Source organism: Engystomops pustulosus, chromosome 4 (genome assembly GCF_040894005.1).
Source record: "Engystomops pustulosus chromosome 4, aEngPut4.maternal, whole genome shotgun sequence".
In the NCBI taxonomy this organism is placed as follows: domain Eukaryota; kingdom Metazoa; phylum Chordata; class Amphibia; order Anura; family Leptodactylidae; genus Engystomops; species Engystomops pustulosus.
The window spans coordinates 191,437,245-191,453,922 of NC_092414.1; the positions used below are offsets into that span (position 1 = coordinate 191,437,245).

The 16,678-nt window shown below is 44.5% G+C and overlaps 1 protein-coding gene across 1 annotated transcript; it reads right to left on the bottom strand.

Annotated features, from left to right (window-relative positions):
- Positions 1 to 345: 345 nt before the first annotated feature.
- Positions 346 to 15,762, bottom strand: UBE2D4 (ubiquitin conjugating enzyme E2 D4). Its single transcript, XM_072149068.1, has 7 exons — positions 15,613 to 15,762; positions 11,027 to 11,090; positions 10,692 to 10,723; positions 6,679 to 6,756; positions 6,453 to 6,558; positions 6,126 to 6,219; positions 346 to 4,610 (listed from the first exon to the last, which is right to left on the bottom strand). The coding sequence occupies exons 1-7, from the start codon at positions 15,634 to 15,636 to the stop codon at positions 4,565 to 4,567; spliced, it is 444 nt and encodes a 147-aa protein (XP_072005169.1). The 5' UTR covers positions 15,637 to 15,762; the 3' UTR covers positions 346 to 4,564.
- Positions 15,763 to 16,678: the final 916 nt, after the last annotated feature.

Genomic DNA, 16,678 nt, shown 5'->3' on the forward strand with positions numbered 1-16,678 from the left:
CCAGGGAAGATGTGAGCTCTGAATAGGAAACTCAATGTAAATCTTCAAAGTTATTCACCCCGATTCTAGGGCCAATTCTCATTCACTCGGACAAATTGGATGTCGGAGACCCCCTCCACCTGATGCACAGAAGGAAAGGGCTGAGTACATCTGCGGTCTCCTTAATTATTTTTTTTGCCACCATAAGGAATTGCAGAATGTCCTTGTTTTGCTTGCATGGGACCACAAGAAAGCTAGCAAAGGGGCTCAAACAAACACTGCCCAATCACCACATCAGTGGGGGTCCCTGTAGTCAAACATAAGGAGGGCTCATTTTACTGATCGGCCATTACTTTATTTATACAACCCCCGTCTTTAGCAGTAACATGATTTTTTTTTTTTTTTGTATGGAAGGGACAAAATATTTACGAGAACTCGTGAAATCTCCAGGCACATCCAGACCAGTCACTACTCATGATGTCTCCCAAAATATTAGGACGAGTTCACACATGGCAAGATATTACCACCAGATCTGTCGCTGCAAGACTTTGCTGCAAAATATTAACATAGGTTTCATTTTAGTAATAAGTATAATCTGCAGACAGATTCATGGCGTAACCATAGCCCCTGTGTGACTCCACTCCTGGGGTATTAAAGGGAATCTACCTGCTCATACATCACATAACAAGTAAAACTAACATTGTATATAATATTTTATAAGCTTTTCAGACATCCCTTTGTTTCCCAGTGATAAATTACATTAGAGACAATTAAAGGGGTTGTCTACTTCTAGCAAATAATTGCTATTGTACGTCTAATAAAAAAAGTTACACAATTTTCCAATCTACTTTCTGTATAAATTCCTCATTGTTTTCTAGATCTCTGCTTGCTGTCATTCTATATGAAGCTTCAATGTTAACTTCCTGTGGATAGAAACCAGTTCCCGATCAGGTGATATTAAAAGGTGCACGGCTCATTGTATCCCAGGTCATTTGATGTCACAAAAGTTCCACGGCTCGTGATATAGCTCTGATTACTCTTTGTGAAATAACGAGCCGTGCACCCACGTGACATCACTTGGCCAGGGACCGGTTTCTATCCACAGAAAAGTAAACGTTGAAGCTTTCTATAGAATGACAGCAAGCAGAGATCTAGAAAACTGAGGAATTATTACAAAAAAGTTTATTGGAAAATTACAAACAATATCAATTATTTGCTGGAATCAGCTGAAAGAGCACAACCCCTTGTGCAAACCAGATTCTAAGTGTATTAAGGATGGGGTTACGTTTGGCCAATGCACCAGTTTTCTTAAAGGGGGATCTACCACCAGGATGAAAGACTGTATGCAAATGAGCCTGATGGGCTTCAAGCTCAATGTACACCTATGGAGCCCCTCAGGCTCATTTGCATACAGTCTGAAACCCTTCATCCTGGTGGTAGATGCCCTTTAAAATGCCCATTCCTACCCAGCTGTGCCTCAATTTTTGTCATCCTTCACAGAAATAAAGTGCCCCAGTACGCACAGCCCCACCTTCAAAGCACCAAGAAGCTCAATTGCATTATGTAATTTCAGAGAAAATTATGCTATCACTGAGAAACAGGAAAAGTATATCTGAAAAACTTGTAAGGTGCCCTACACAATGCTGGTTTTACTTGTTGGGTTATTTGGGAGCTGGAAGACTCCCTTTAATGGAAACCTACCATCAGGAATACACTGAGGTATAACTGATGGTAGATACCTTTCAACATACTAATCCCTACATTGCCTTTCCCTTAAGTTTCAACCATAACCAATTAAAAACTTTATCTATGCTTTATTCAGATGAACTGCAGAGGCTTCTGGGGCGTGGAGTAGCCCGGTGAAGCGTCCAGAGGCTATGGCTACATCACACCCCTGTAGCCTCTGAACTCTTACCCCGCAGCACTCGATGGCTATTCAGCCTGTGCCCATGCGGTAACTTCTTGCACTTTTCGGCAGTGAGCCAAGTTACTGCGCATGCGTGGGCACCGGCTGAATAGCTGAAGAGCTCTGCAAGTGCACACTGGGGGCTCAGACTTCAGAGGCTACAGGGGTGTGGTGTAGCCTTAGCCCCGGGCATTCCCTGCCCGAGTAGCCTCAAGTTCTTCTGCATAAAGGATAGAGAAAGTGGTTAGTTATGGTTAAAAGTTTAGGTAAAGGCAGTGTAGGGCTTAGTAGGTTGCAAGTCCGATGGTAGTTTTCCCCTTTAACACAGTTGTAATGTTCGGCTCACCCCCGCCTTTAATATTGTAGCAAATCTCAGAATCACAGCTGGAAATTTCGGAACACGGTTACCAATTCTCAGTATTGTAATTCAGTGCAGCACATTCATAGACATCATAGTATACAGATACTCTGCATCATTACACAGTGCAAGTTTTAGTAGATACTCAGCAACAGAAAAAAAACAAAAAAAAAAAAAACAAATGTAATATTAGTACTAGAGATCCTCTGCCGTTGTACAGTGCATCGTCATCAGAAGCCGGATGTCATGACCACTCCGCAGGTAAAAGCTTGTAGAAATCAGAGTAGAGACCCCCAATACAATGTACAGTATCCCGCAGAGCCGCCCCCCTCCCCACCGAGAGAGGGATCATCTTGTCCCAGAGTTCAGAGAGTGAGGTAGGCTGGGACAAAAGCTAAATTCACAGTGCTGAAAAACATTCTCCTGCTTGTCACGCGTCGCGCTCCTGCGGTTTTGGAGACCACCGGTTACTTGCGCTCAATGGAAGCCACCATATCGGGAGCAAAACCAATGCTACAGATTATCACTGGGGAGGAGGGGGATAGTACTAATAGGGTTACACGCTAACGGTAAAGTGGCTTAGCGCGGGATATGGCTACTTCCATGGCGTGCGGTGACTGCACTAACAGTATAGCCTGCAAGATCTTCCTCCAATAGAGAATGAGGGGGGATAACAAGACCTGATCAATCATTTTGGGGGGGCTTATCAAGTATTGGGAGGGGGGGGGGGGGTTAATTCACTTTTGTAAACGAGGCTAAACTTACAGAGCACATGTAAGGGCATGGTAGCAGAGACCCCCGATATGCTGTGTGTACAGAGACCCGGGATTACGTATTTACATTCGCGTGTCCATACGGGACTGCACTGGTACACGTTTATATAGGAGGTCATGGCACCAACATATAGGCAATGGGATACATTCAGATGTTTATATTCACACCTAAAGGACACATGATTGTATATGGGTCAAATCTACGGGAAAAAAAGAAAAACAAAAGGAAAACAGCACCGCTCTATGGGCTACACCTGGTATAGCAGCTCAGCCTTGTTCACATTTGGTGTTCAGGGAGGAAACGTTTTTTCTCGAATCACTGACCCCTCTCCTGTTTTGCCCGATTTTGTAATACTTGTATTCCCCATGGAATCATCTTTTCTTACTATTCTGCGTTGTGCCGTTCCAGGAAATGTGTGAAATTTGACAACTGGGTGTGGCCAGTTGGACATAATTGGAGAAGAGATGCTCTAAACTAAGCAATGTCTGCATAGGGACAGACTATCCTGAAGAAAGGAGTCGGTAATGCTGCCAGGAGGAAAAACAGAGGAACGGGACATCACAAAAAGATGAGAAAAGTTGCTTTAGTTTCACAGGGAATTAAATTATTTAGGAACGGACGTATCAGGAGAGGCTACATATGCAGCGTTTAGCCTGGTTTACAATCACGGGACACTCCAAACGATACAGAAAGAGTTAAACCTACTACTAAAGCACACAATGATATGACTGATAGCGTGATGATAAAAGTAACACAATGGGGGGGGGGGGGGGGAAATATTACACACAGCGGGGTCTACCCTTCTAAGAAATGCTAGTACCACCATGGGACCACCAGCATGGTGTATGTGGAGTGTAGCCCTGCAAAAACAGTACCAATAGCGTGCCCAGTCACGTCGCTCACACCGTTCCGTATGCGTTTCGGATCTTCTACTCCATGCAGATAACAAAAAAAACAAACAAAAAACAAAAAAAAAAAAAAGGGACGAGAATGACTTCACGGTGAATAAAAGGCCTGGAGACTCGGGACGACACTTGATCTTCCTCTAGATTTCCACAAAGTCTTCTCTTGCTCCAGCGACAGCAGCTGCCAGCCATGCTACTCTGGACTGGGGAAAGGGAGGGCTACAGAGGGGTAAGGGTGGGGGGGTAGGAGGGGAGGATCATGGGACCCTTCCCAAACAAAACCGCTATGTCCTGAGTTATTTAAAGAAGGGTGTAAGGTGATATGAGCATCTGGAAAGCAGGGCGAGGGGAGTTCAGTGCACGGGTGGGGGGGGGGGGGGTGGAGAGGGGGTACGGTTCTCGGCCCATGGGATGAGAAGGAGAATATTATAACAGCAGCAGCAGAATGGGTGACTATTCCTCAGCCAGGCTGCAGAGAGCTGAATGTAAAGGGCGGGAGCATCCTTGGAGTTGCTCTATTTTTGGTTGGTCGGTGTTCTATAAAAACATTGCGGGCATGTTGGCACAAGAAGATAAACAAGAGAAGTGGGAGGGTCTGTACCCCCTCCAGTCTGTCAGTCTGGCTGTGCTATTCAGAGTGTGTTACATTGCATATTTACTTGTCCATTCTCGTGCTAGTCTGTTATACCTGCAGAGGGAGAAGAGAACATCTGGTCATTGTACACCCTCCACATGTGCCTACATCACCCTCTATACATCCATCATGGGGGACTGCGGGCAGGAGTTATACCACCTCTCTGCAATGCTTTGTACCCAAAATTGAAATTTGCTGCAATTGAAATGTTGCAGTGGGCCCCGGTTGTCCAGAGGTTGAAAAAAAAAAAAAATTGTCTGCCATCTTCCAAAAACAGAGCCACACCTGACCACGTGTAGTGTGAGGTATTGCAACTAAGCAGTGGGAGAATACGGAATACTGCTCATTCTAACTCATTCTAAAAACTTTTGGTTCAAAAGAAAGACCCCATGATACCAGACTGTTCTTTGAAGGGGTTTCCCAATAACATAGCACCGCGCCAGTCAATGAGTTATGCCTTGTATGAAGCTCTGCCATGCCGTAGACAAAATGCAGTGCGAAATTTTTATCGATCTAACAAAGGGGTTGTAAAAAAAAAAAAAAAAAAAAAAAAAAAAAAAAAGTAAAAAAATAATTTTTTTTCCCTTCTAGAATATTTTTAATCATTTATTTTATAATTTCAAGAAGGCTAAAGCTGCAATAAGAGACAACCACTGACAGGTGTGGCGCAGTTCTTGCAGCCACATTATATAAATTCTGTATAAGCCATTAACTACAGATGAGCACAAATAATCAAAAAAAGGATTTTCTATTGCTAGATCCCTGGCTCAGACCCTGCACTAGGCTTTACACATGGTCAGAATGGGAGTTTCCATGAATATAGTACAGGCGGTCCCCTACTTAAGGGCATTCAACTTACAGACAACCCCTAGTTACAGACTGACCCCTCTGGATGCTTTACTTTAGTCCCAGACTGCAATGATCAGCTGTAATGTGTCTGTTATGAAGCTTTATTTATATTCCTTGGTCCCATTACAGTAAAAAAAAAAAAAAAAATTTGGAACTCCAGTTGTCACTGGGGCAAAAAAGATTTTCTACAATTATAAAATATACGGTTTCGACTTACATACAAATTCAACTTAAGAACAAACATATGGAACCTATCTTGTATGTAACCCAGGGACTGCCTGTAAACCCCCAGGGGGCTCCTCGCCTCTCCACATAGAAAGCTGGGTCAGGTCCCATATTTTGCACTGCGGATGCATGGTCACAAGTGCAAATGACCTCTATGGGGCCGTGATATCAAAGCCCCCCTATACTGTATAGGGTTATGTGTGCATGAGGCCTTAAAGGGATTTTACAGCCCAAACCTATTCAGGACTGATCCATAAGATAGACACAGCCACCAATCAGTTGTACTACTGTACTGTACAACCAGAAGTCCTATCTGTGGTGTATGGGTCAGCTCACGTTCACCTGCAGTACAGCCGCACCACCAATACACCACAGAAGGCACAGTCTACTCTTAGATATCCAGTTTGCACTGAGTTTTATAGTAGTATCAAATCATCAAAAATTAGGTTAAAAATAAAGTTATACAGAACAGATACTAAGCCAAGTCCTACGTACTTCTCCCGGTCTGCTTTGTACGTGTGAGCGATCTCTGGCACCAGAGGGTCGTCTGGGTTGGGGTCACAAAGGAGTGAGCAGATAGACAGCAGGACTGCGGAGAAAGAACAAAGCCTCAAAATATCGTACAGAAATATTCCAGAATGTTAAACCACTGGCTCCTGCTTATTCACATCAAGTAGTGAAACTATTTACATGTGGTATTCCGCATCTACAGGTCTAGTGACACGTCCCCCATCACTAGACATTGTGTGAGCCATCCGGTGTACATGCTCAGCCGGTCTGAGGGTGCATGTGCATATACAGTGTGTACACAAGCCTACTTACCCTTGGATACAGTCAGAGCTGGGGACCACTGGCTCCTCAAGATGTCCAGGCAAATGCTGCCATTACTGTTAATGTTGGGGTGATAGATTTTGGTTGTGAATGCCACCTGTAAGGAGAAAGGTCGGTATCACTGACCCATGTAGGAAGAATCAGTACTTTATAGCCTCTGCTAATCTGTAGTATGGACTTCTCCAGGCTGTGCATGACATCTGCTCACATTACTTACCTTAGGGGGCTTAAAGGGGTAATCTGTGGGAAAGTGAATGGTGAGGAAGAAGACTCCACCTTGGAAGGGGCTGTCATTCTGAAAAAATGAAACACAGGTCAATGTTGGGGAGAGAAAGAGGAACCAGAAAATAAGATTTCCTAAACTGGATCCTGATATAGATAAGATACTCACAACCCCAGGCGCAGCAGAGACTCACCGCTTTATAGTCATAGCCGAGAATAATAAATATATGTTAAAGGAAATCTACCATCAAACTCCATAATGATAAGCCAGGGACATTTACTCATAGATCCAGGCCCCGTGACTGTGGTAATAATCTTATATGTGTTCTCTGTGGCCTTCTAAAATCAACTTTTAAAATGATGCTAAAGAGGAGTGGGGGGTACACTAGCATCAAAGACTGTTACACTGTCTTCCCCTCCCAGCTGCTCCTTTCAGAACCACCCCCCTTTCTGCCTAATATTATATCACACACCGGAGGGTCAATGGTTATACCCCCCCCAGAGTGTTTGTCTCATTAGCATAATTATAAAGTTGTCTGGATCTGTTGATTAAGTGTCCCTGGTTTATCATAATGGATTGTTTTGGTAGATTTCCTTCAAACTACAATATTTTACATTTCCTTGAAGTTTTGCTGAGCGGTAAATAACACTTGTCATAAGAAAACATTGCAGGGTTGTAAATCTTCATAAACGGTCACTGACAACGTACACAGCAAACGAGGGGGGGCAGGCATCATACACAACAAATATTATTCACTTAAGAGCCCCTTCATGGGCAAACATGGCAATCCAGCTGTTTCCTAGATTATTCAGGAATTGCAGCCTCAAAAACTTCACCTCATGTTGTTGTAATGTGTGTGTAAGTGTATGTGTGGGCGGGCAAGATCTGAGGTCATTTACCAATCCTAATAGTTCTGCTCCGCTTTCTTCATATCCTCCTGTCTTTTACCTCATCAGTCGAACATTCCTGTCCATAAAATGGCGGTAGATGGAGGGTCTTATCTGTCAATGAGCAATCGCCCTGCCAGGACTTTATGATAGTGTTCATGAATATAAGATAAAGGTCCTGGCAGGGTGATTGCTCATGGACAGTTGGAGATCACATGACCCTCCATCTGCAGCCATTTTATGGTCAGGAATCTCTGGCTGATGAGGTAAAAGACCGGAGGCTTCACTTTACATATCAGGAAAGCGGAGCAGAACTATTAATAGATGTATATTGCTAAATTACCTCAGATCCTGCCCCTGCCCCCCCCCCCCCACACACACACATACATTACACAAAACATGAGGTAAAGTGGCCAACCCCTTTAACACAATGGAAACAGTGCGATAGCTGGACAGCACCACTGCGGCTCCATGCTGCACTATATGGCCCCACACTATGGGGATCCATATGAGGCCTAGGGAGGAATAGAAGGCCCTGCTACAAGTTGTGCGCCTAAGTTTCATCTACCTGGTATTAGTCGCTGGTACCACCCAAAGTTTACCTCTAATTGCGAGTATTACTATGCGTTTTTTACTTTTCCGAAGTGGTAGATTTTATTTAAAAGAAATCTACGATCAAAATCCATCATGATAAATCGAGGACACTTTCTCATGAATGCAGGCACCGTGACTGTGGTAATATTCTTATATTTGATACTCATTACCTCCTCCCAGAGAAGCTAGTGCCCCTCAGTACTGTAGCTTCACAGACTGTTACACTGTCCAGAGCAGATCTCCCTTTTCCCTGCACTTCCTGCTGCTTATAGCTTACAGAGGAAGAGGGAGAGCGCAGGGGGTTGGGTGCGACATGTTCTGCTCATTGAACCTGCAGAACAGAGGGGCTCTGGGGGTATTCCCCTGGCTCATTAGCATAACATTAAAAGTTGATTTTAGAAGGAAGGAGGCCATGGATAACAATCATGGTGCTATGAGTAAGTGTCCCTGGTTTGTCCACACTTTAAAAGGATCTCTACCACAAGATCAAGCTTTGTAAACCAAAAACACAGACATGCAGGTATGTGACCCCTCTAGCATGAACCCTATTCTTTTAGCTTTGTATGCCCTTGTTTTTAAGAAAAAAAAAAAGTGCTTTCAAAATTATGCAAATGATCATGAGGTGCTCCAGGCTCCATTAACTCCTACAGAGCCTGGAGCCCTTGGGGCTCATTAGCATATATAAATTTTTTCCCTTAAAAAAGACAGGGCATAAGAAACTAAAAAGAAGAGCAGATCTTGCCATAGGGGGCACACACCAGCAATGCAAATGTGCTAGGTTTACTATCTTTGACCTGGTTTTAGATGTCTTAAGACTGGAACAGAGATCCGAACACAGGTTTGAACTGGACCTAATAGCACCCTAATGATAACCTCATTTACTTATAGATTATTTCCCCCATCTATTTTTGTAAATACTATTCAAGGAACATCAAGGGGACATTTCTGTGCCGGGGACAGTTACCATATTAGCCATACTCCGCTGCCTGTGCTCACAATTCAGCTATGTAGGTAACAGGGGCTTTATAGAAGTAGAAATTATTTACCAACTACAGGTGGTCCCCCTACTTAAGAACACTCGACTTGCATACGACCCCTAGTTACAAACGGACCACTGGATATTGGTAATTTACTGTACTTTAGCCTTAGGCTACAATGATCAGCTATAACAGTTATCACAGGTGTCTGTAATGAGGCTTTATTGTTAATCCTGATTCTTATGACAACCCAACATTTTAAAAATCCAATTGTCACAGAGACCAAAAAAGTTCTGACTGGGATTACAATTATAAAGTATACAGTTCCGACTTACATACAAATTCAACTTAAGAACAAACCTACAGACCCTATCTTGTATGTAACCTGGGGACTGCCTGTAGAGAGAAATTCGGCTTCATCCTAATACCATTCCCTGATAAAAAGTTAACCACTTGACCTTCCTGTCCACCATGGATCATGGAGAGGAGATAGTATGACTGCTACCATAGCTTATGGCAGTGATGGCCAACCTATGACACGCGTGTCAGTGCTGACATGCATAGCCATTCTCAGTGACACGCGGCCGCCGGAGAGTTAAGTTTCATCCTCGGCTCCTACACGGCCAGGTGCACTAGCCAGGAGGCTGAGAGATTGTCCAGCACATTGTAATAAATAGATGTAGTATGGCACTACATGGTAGGATCAATCACACAACCTAGGGTTAAAGTACCCTAGAAGTGAAATAATTATACGTATTTGTTATTTAAACTATAAATATCACAAAATTATGTTTTTTTTTGTCAAGGTGACACACCACCCGAGTTATGCTCAGTTTTTTGGCGAATCTTGACACACCAAGCTCAAAAGGTTGCCCATCACTGGCTTATGGTATACCTGGACAATACCTTTAATCCACTGAGAAGTGACCAGTCTGCATAGCCTGTATGATACAAGGCCATTGTACTGTAATATGCAACCCAATATATACACAAAGAAGAGAAAACCTCAGTCATATGGCATATGACAGCACTAGCCACTTTTCTTTAACTGTATGAATCAGATTCGGAAACAACCCCCTCCTCCCCAATTACATTCGTCCAACGAATTGGACACCTACATAACAGATTTATTACAGAATTCTGTCTGTATCAGATCCAGTCATGTGAATAGAGGTATATTCACTGCTAGTGCACAGAATCCTTGCATCCTTTCAGTATAGAAGATTGGGAGGGATCATAGAACCGCTATGGGGTCAGCTGAGATGCACGGGGTCCACCATACCAGGATCATGCATCCATATAAATAAGCGCACCCATGCGTATAACCCTGAGGCAAGTTGCACAATGTCATTGTCCTATACAAGGTAACAGTATGGCGCCCCATATAGTCCTTTGGATCTAGGCTGCTCCTTCTACATGATGCAGTGAGTATATGGCAGCCGCTAGCATTTTGCAGAAGTTCTCACCCCCCTGCCGAGGAGGTGATGTGACACGTTAGTTCATACACAGACAGAGGAGTGGTGCACACATTGTGGGACGAGATACTTACAGGGCCCATGATAGTCGCCTGCCAGTGAAACACTGAAATACAGAGAGACACAACTTGGGGGATATTTAATGATAGAAACACTACACTTTAGATTGTGAGATGTATATGGGGAAGTGTACGGATGGAAAATCATGTGGCTTCACCGAATTAACACATTAGAAATAACTAATTTCTATTACTGCATCCGATATGAGAGTGCTGTAGCATGCATTATATGGTAATGGTCTATTATGTCTGCTGTATAGCGGTATTATATGGTAGTGGTCAGCATAGTGTCAACTACGGTGTATAGGCAGCTTATGAGTGCGTCTACTATACCACACCGGATTACGTACAGTCTTCTCCAACCGGACCGGCAGAGCACTGAGCAGGAGGATCCCTCTGCAAGTCCATCAATTCCTGGAGGAAATGAGAGAAAGGAAAAAATGTGTGAATAATACAAAAAATATAGCGGTGGAAGAAAATTAGACACCAATTATCAGGATGGCTATGAAGGGTAGGTTGCCAGCTGTAACAGCACTATACAAAGTACTTCATCCGGTCTATTTTGTGGATCATGCAGCACACAGATCATACCTTGTAGTAGAATATACCATGTCTGGATTTGGCAGTACCAATATGGTGCACTACGGGCTGCAATACAATATGTTTCCGCCCAGGCAGTCACATGAGGTCCGAGTCCAGCACTAGAGGATTAGTAGAGCAGTTGTATAACCAGAACCTCATGGAGCTCCGATACTGTATTACTATCCTGTGACTATTGTACAGAACAATTACAGGTCTGTGCAACCCACTGCACACACTACAGATATGAATCCGAGTTACGAAAGTGAAAACTCACTGTATTTTGACAGAGTTGTCCAGCCACTAACGTTAAAATTCAAGTTTCCCCTCTATGCACAGGGTAGGGGATAACTTGGTGATGTGAACCCCACAGATCATAAAAACAGGGGCAGTTGTCCCCCAAAAGAACAGATAAGCATCATGTAGATAGGGCTGCAGGGACACGAACGCCGATGCATGGGGGGGAATGGGGGTGTTCCTGCCCCCGTGTGCCACTTTCTAAAAACCTGCAGACATTCCTCGCTGAATGTTCACAGGTTTTTGCACAAAACTATGACAGGTCAGACCTGGGGTAGTTTTGTCCGCCAGCACACACACATACATACATACATACATACATACATATACACACTATATTATAATAAATATTTTCATGCTGAGGTGTCAGGAGGCGGCAGATCAGCTGTAAAGAAGTCCACATACATTTGTGCAGGGACACTAAGACTCTGTAGCACAATGGGCTCTGGGATTGAGCAGTAATTTCACATAACAGGTCACAATTCTCTGGTTTCTGATGGGTTTTTTTAGAAACAGTTTTGCTGAAATATACAGCATGTGGGTGACCATATGATAACTATGGCTTGGAGATCAAAGGGGTTGTCCCAAGTATTTACGTGGGTAGGGGATAACCAGCTGATCGGTGAGCCAAGAACAGGAACACAACACAATAATTAGTGATGAGCGGGTCTAAACTTTAGGTTTGGCAGCTCTGCCCAAGGCTACATTCACACACATGTATGGGGAATGTATATACGGCCGATATATGTCCCCCATACACTTCTATGGGCTCACGGCCCTGTACGGGAGCGGTACGGTACAGCACCAAACCGCTTCGTAGCCCTGGAAAAGATAGGACATGTCCTATCTTTCTATGTAATAGGGCGCCGTGCGCTGTATCTTCCTATGGAGAGGGGCGGGGGTGAGCGGCGCTCATCCCCTGCTCCTCTCCGCAGCGCCGATGTATGCCCGCCGTACTACGGTACGGTGGGCATACATTGTGTGAATGTAGCCTAACCCGGACATGTTGCTTCATGGGCTGCAGAGAAACCAATCACATCCCTTAGAAACTAGGCATGGCTGTGATTGGCCAGGTGTGTTAACTAGGTATCTATCTGGCCAATCACAGCCTTGACTAATTGCTATAGGAGTAAAGTTGCCCAATTAGGCCGCGGTCACACATTCTGCTAGCAATCCGTTCATAACGTGACACTAGTGTACAGGGGGTGGGCCGAAGCCCGATTGCATATCTGTTTCCAGACAAACGCATATGCGATCAGCCTTGCGCCCCCTGTGCCCTAGCATCGCGTTATGAACGGACTGCTAGCGGATCTTGTGACCGCGGCCTTAGCTGCACTGCAACTGATCAAACAACATGTCCAGGTTAGGCGAAGCTGCTGAACGAAGGGCGCCAAACCTAGGGGTGCGTCCACATGTTTAGTTTTTAGTATTCCACATGCAGTTTTTGAAGCCAAAGGCAGGTGTGGATGACAATGGGAGAAAACATATCATTAAGAAGAGCTCACTCCATTCTTGGTTTGGACATCAAAAACTGCATCCACTGTGGCTAGGGGATAGCTTTGTAATCCAAATCGCTCGTATACTAAAGCAGGTTTTCCCATAAGAAATCATTTAGCTTAGGCTGATCTCTTATTTTTCCTTGCTTTGAGACTTCTATAGCATATTTATTTACAGGCGGTCCCCTACTTAAGAACACTCGACTTACATACGACCCATAGTTACAAACGGACCTCTGGATGTTGGTAATTTACTGTACTTTAGTCCTAGGCTACAATGATCAACTATAACAGTTATCACAGGTGTCTGTAATGAAGCGTTATTGTTAATCCTGGTTCTTATGACAACCCAACATTTTTTAAATCCTATTGCCACAGAGACCAAAAAAGTTCTGTCTGGGATTACAATGATAAAATATACAGTTCCGACTTACATACAAACTCAACTTAAGAACAAACCTACAAACCCTATCTTGTATGTAACCCGGGGACTGCCTGTATAGCATTTTAGTTTGCAACTTTGATGCAAAGTTAGACACACAAGAGTGTTGCACACGAGGGTCCTCCCCCCTCCATAAGAAACAGCGGCGCACCGCCCCACAGGCAGGAAAAGAGGGCATGCTCTATCTTTTCCCAGTGTACAGCGCGGAATGTTGCCACACATGTGACACTGTACCACCGCCGGGCAGTCATTGCCGTCTAAGGGAACGTACACAAGTGATATATCTTTAAGGGTTCATTCAAAGTCCCAAACCCCATAAAACAAAAAAAATAAGACACATAAGTGTCTAAAGATAAAGAACCCCCATTGAAATGCAAACGATTCGTTCCACACAATATTTATTGAGTCAGATGCAGCCCATTTATTTCGTGTACTTCCTCAATACTGTATTGTGTTATACCGTTTTTTACCTTTAAAATACAAGCTTGTAAAACGAGACCAGGTTATTCGTAAACCAAGGTTTCACTATAATATATATAATTATATATATAAATTTATTATTTCTAAAAATCTGCAGTTGCACATTACCCTACACATACTGTTGACCATACACTTTATGGTCCATGTGATCAATAATCGCTTTGTGATTCTGCAGAAGAAAATGAGGCAAAATATATTCATTTACAACCTAAGGATATTACATTTATGACACACTGTAAATTTTACAGTCTCAGAAAAGGTGTTTTCCGCTAAGAACACTCATTTCCTTATTCCCAGTAAGTGTCAGACTAAAGTCCCCTGTATCCTGGTCCCGGGCAGTCCTATAGCAATGGAAAGCCCCAAAATATATTATATACCGCAATGATGACAGACGCTTGCAGCCCCATAAATCTGGTTACAGAAACAGAGATAAAATGTCCTTCCGGACCCAGGTTCTTCACAAAAATTTTTTAAAAAAAATCTGCCGCTTTCTACGACACATTGCGCTTAAATTGTTTAAAAAAAAAAAAAAAAAAAAAAAAAAAAAAAAGGCGTTATTCTGGAACGTAGATGTGTTTAGCACTAAACGCTCGCATATGGGAACTAGCAACAAGTGTTCCAGCTTGTTAACGTGTTGCTAGTTCCTGAACGCAACACATTTGGATATAAAATGCTTCTCCGTTCTGAAGTTACTCCTTCGCCATCTTTCGCAGCATTTAGGGTTGTGTACCACCTAAAGGACTAGCAAAAGTTACAAAACCACCCTTCCCAATATCAGTGAGTGCCGCCATCCTCTGTCGCCGTGGAACGATATTATCTCATCGTTGTATGTGGTCATGTGAGGTCACAATACTAAAAATAGGAGTTACCACCTCATCGCAACACTAGGCCTGAGGATAACCTAGGCACCGGGTAAGGAGGAATGTATGACCGTGGACATAACACAGACAGGATTATTCGAGGTGTTATTCAGCCACATGGACTATCCCTTTAAGTACAGCTCAGGCCGCAAGGTTTCACCAGGAAGCGGTGGATCTTGCTGACACATCCTCTACACTATCAGTACAGATAAGGTCAGTCTCTATTCCACCATGAGGCCTCTTGTCACATAACCCATGACGCTCTCAGCTGCCCCCCCCTTTACACCTCTCTGTCCCCTCTTCCCATGTAAGGTCTGTCCCCAGCAGCTGCCCAGGGATCACTATTTGGCAGAACATACAAGAGAAAGAGAGGGGGAGGGGTCAGAGCAGCTGTCACCCCGGGAGCATGCGCACACAGAACCCAGACCGGCCGCCTTCTGTGAGCATGCGCAGTGGGAACGAAACGGCACCGCCGCCAATGTACGCAGGCGCGACATCACGGTTCTAGGGGAGTGAGCTGCTGTTGACAAGCTGCACGCATGCGCAATTCCTCGAACATGGGATCACTATTTGGCAAAGGTTCCGCGCTGCCCTTGGTTCCGCTGAGAAGCGCTAAGCTGCGGCCTCCCCCGTCCCCTCCCTCCCGGCGTGATGCCAAAGCAACTCTCTCCCTTTCCCCGTGGCTGGCAGGGGCGGCACTAGCGGGCGGAGGAGAAGCCATTCCTTGGTTGGTTCCAGCATGTAATATAGTCTCCTTCCCTCCTAGGCTGCACGCGTCTCACCTTCTGAATCCTTTTCAACGCCATGTTGTCCCAGAACCGGCGGAGCGCGCTGTGCAGGGGCAGCAAGAGCCCGACACTGACACGTAGCCCCGCCCAAACCGAACACCACGCAGGCGTGCGCAACACTGGGTGCTGCTGGGAAGTGTAGTTTCTTTTCAGAGAAACGCGCAGGCGCAATACAAACAGGGAGCGCGGAGCACGCCGGGATTACTAGTGTTGGTGAGGCGCCTTCGTGCGCATGCGCTGTTAGGCTTTTTCTTTATTTTTAGGATTGATCATAAATGGGCTATGGATGTTTCATTTTCTATTTTGAATCCAGTTTACATCTACATCATTTGAGCTACACTGAATCAATATGATTTCTGCAAGTCTTGAACTGCAGTACAGGCTTCACAGCTGCAATCTCCCAGCATGCAGTGTACAAAGCAATCTTTAGTGGTCTGCGGTCCTTGCATATCAAGTAACTGGACTCCTATTTTATTGAAAGGGCTACACCGTATCCAATAGCAACCGGCAGAAATGTGTTTGCGTTTGAGGAAGGTTTTTGGGGAGGATCTGCAGTGCACAGGGCCCTGGGGTGAGAGACAGCACAATATTATGCTACAGCAGACTTCCATATGTTGGTCCATTGCTGGATTTGGGAAATTCGGACACCACACAGTCTCTGATTCCTGGACTGACCACATTATTTGAGGGTGCGGTCACACAAGGTGATTGCATTGCGTTTAGAGACCCAGTATCAAACCCCTGAAGCCCAATGGTATAGAAACATATGCGTTTGGTAACCAGCACTGTACTTTTCAAGTAAAAACTATGGGAACTATGGTTACCATTTGCATGGGTTTCAACAGAAATGCATACGTAGTCAGGCTAGATCCTGTGTGACTGCACCCTGAGGGCGCGTTCACACGTTGCGTTTTGTACACTGGAAATGCCGGTGTATTCATGAGGGGGGCGGGATTAGCGGCGGTGACTGCCATATGAAGCTTGGCAGTCACTGCCGGCCTATGTAGTGAGTGGAGCGGTCCGGGGAAGAAGCGGCGCCTTTGACCGCCCCCTTCATGAA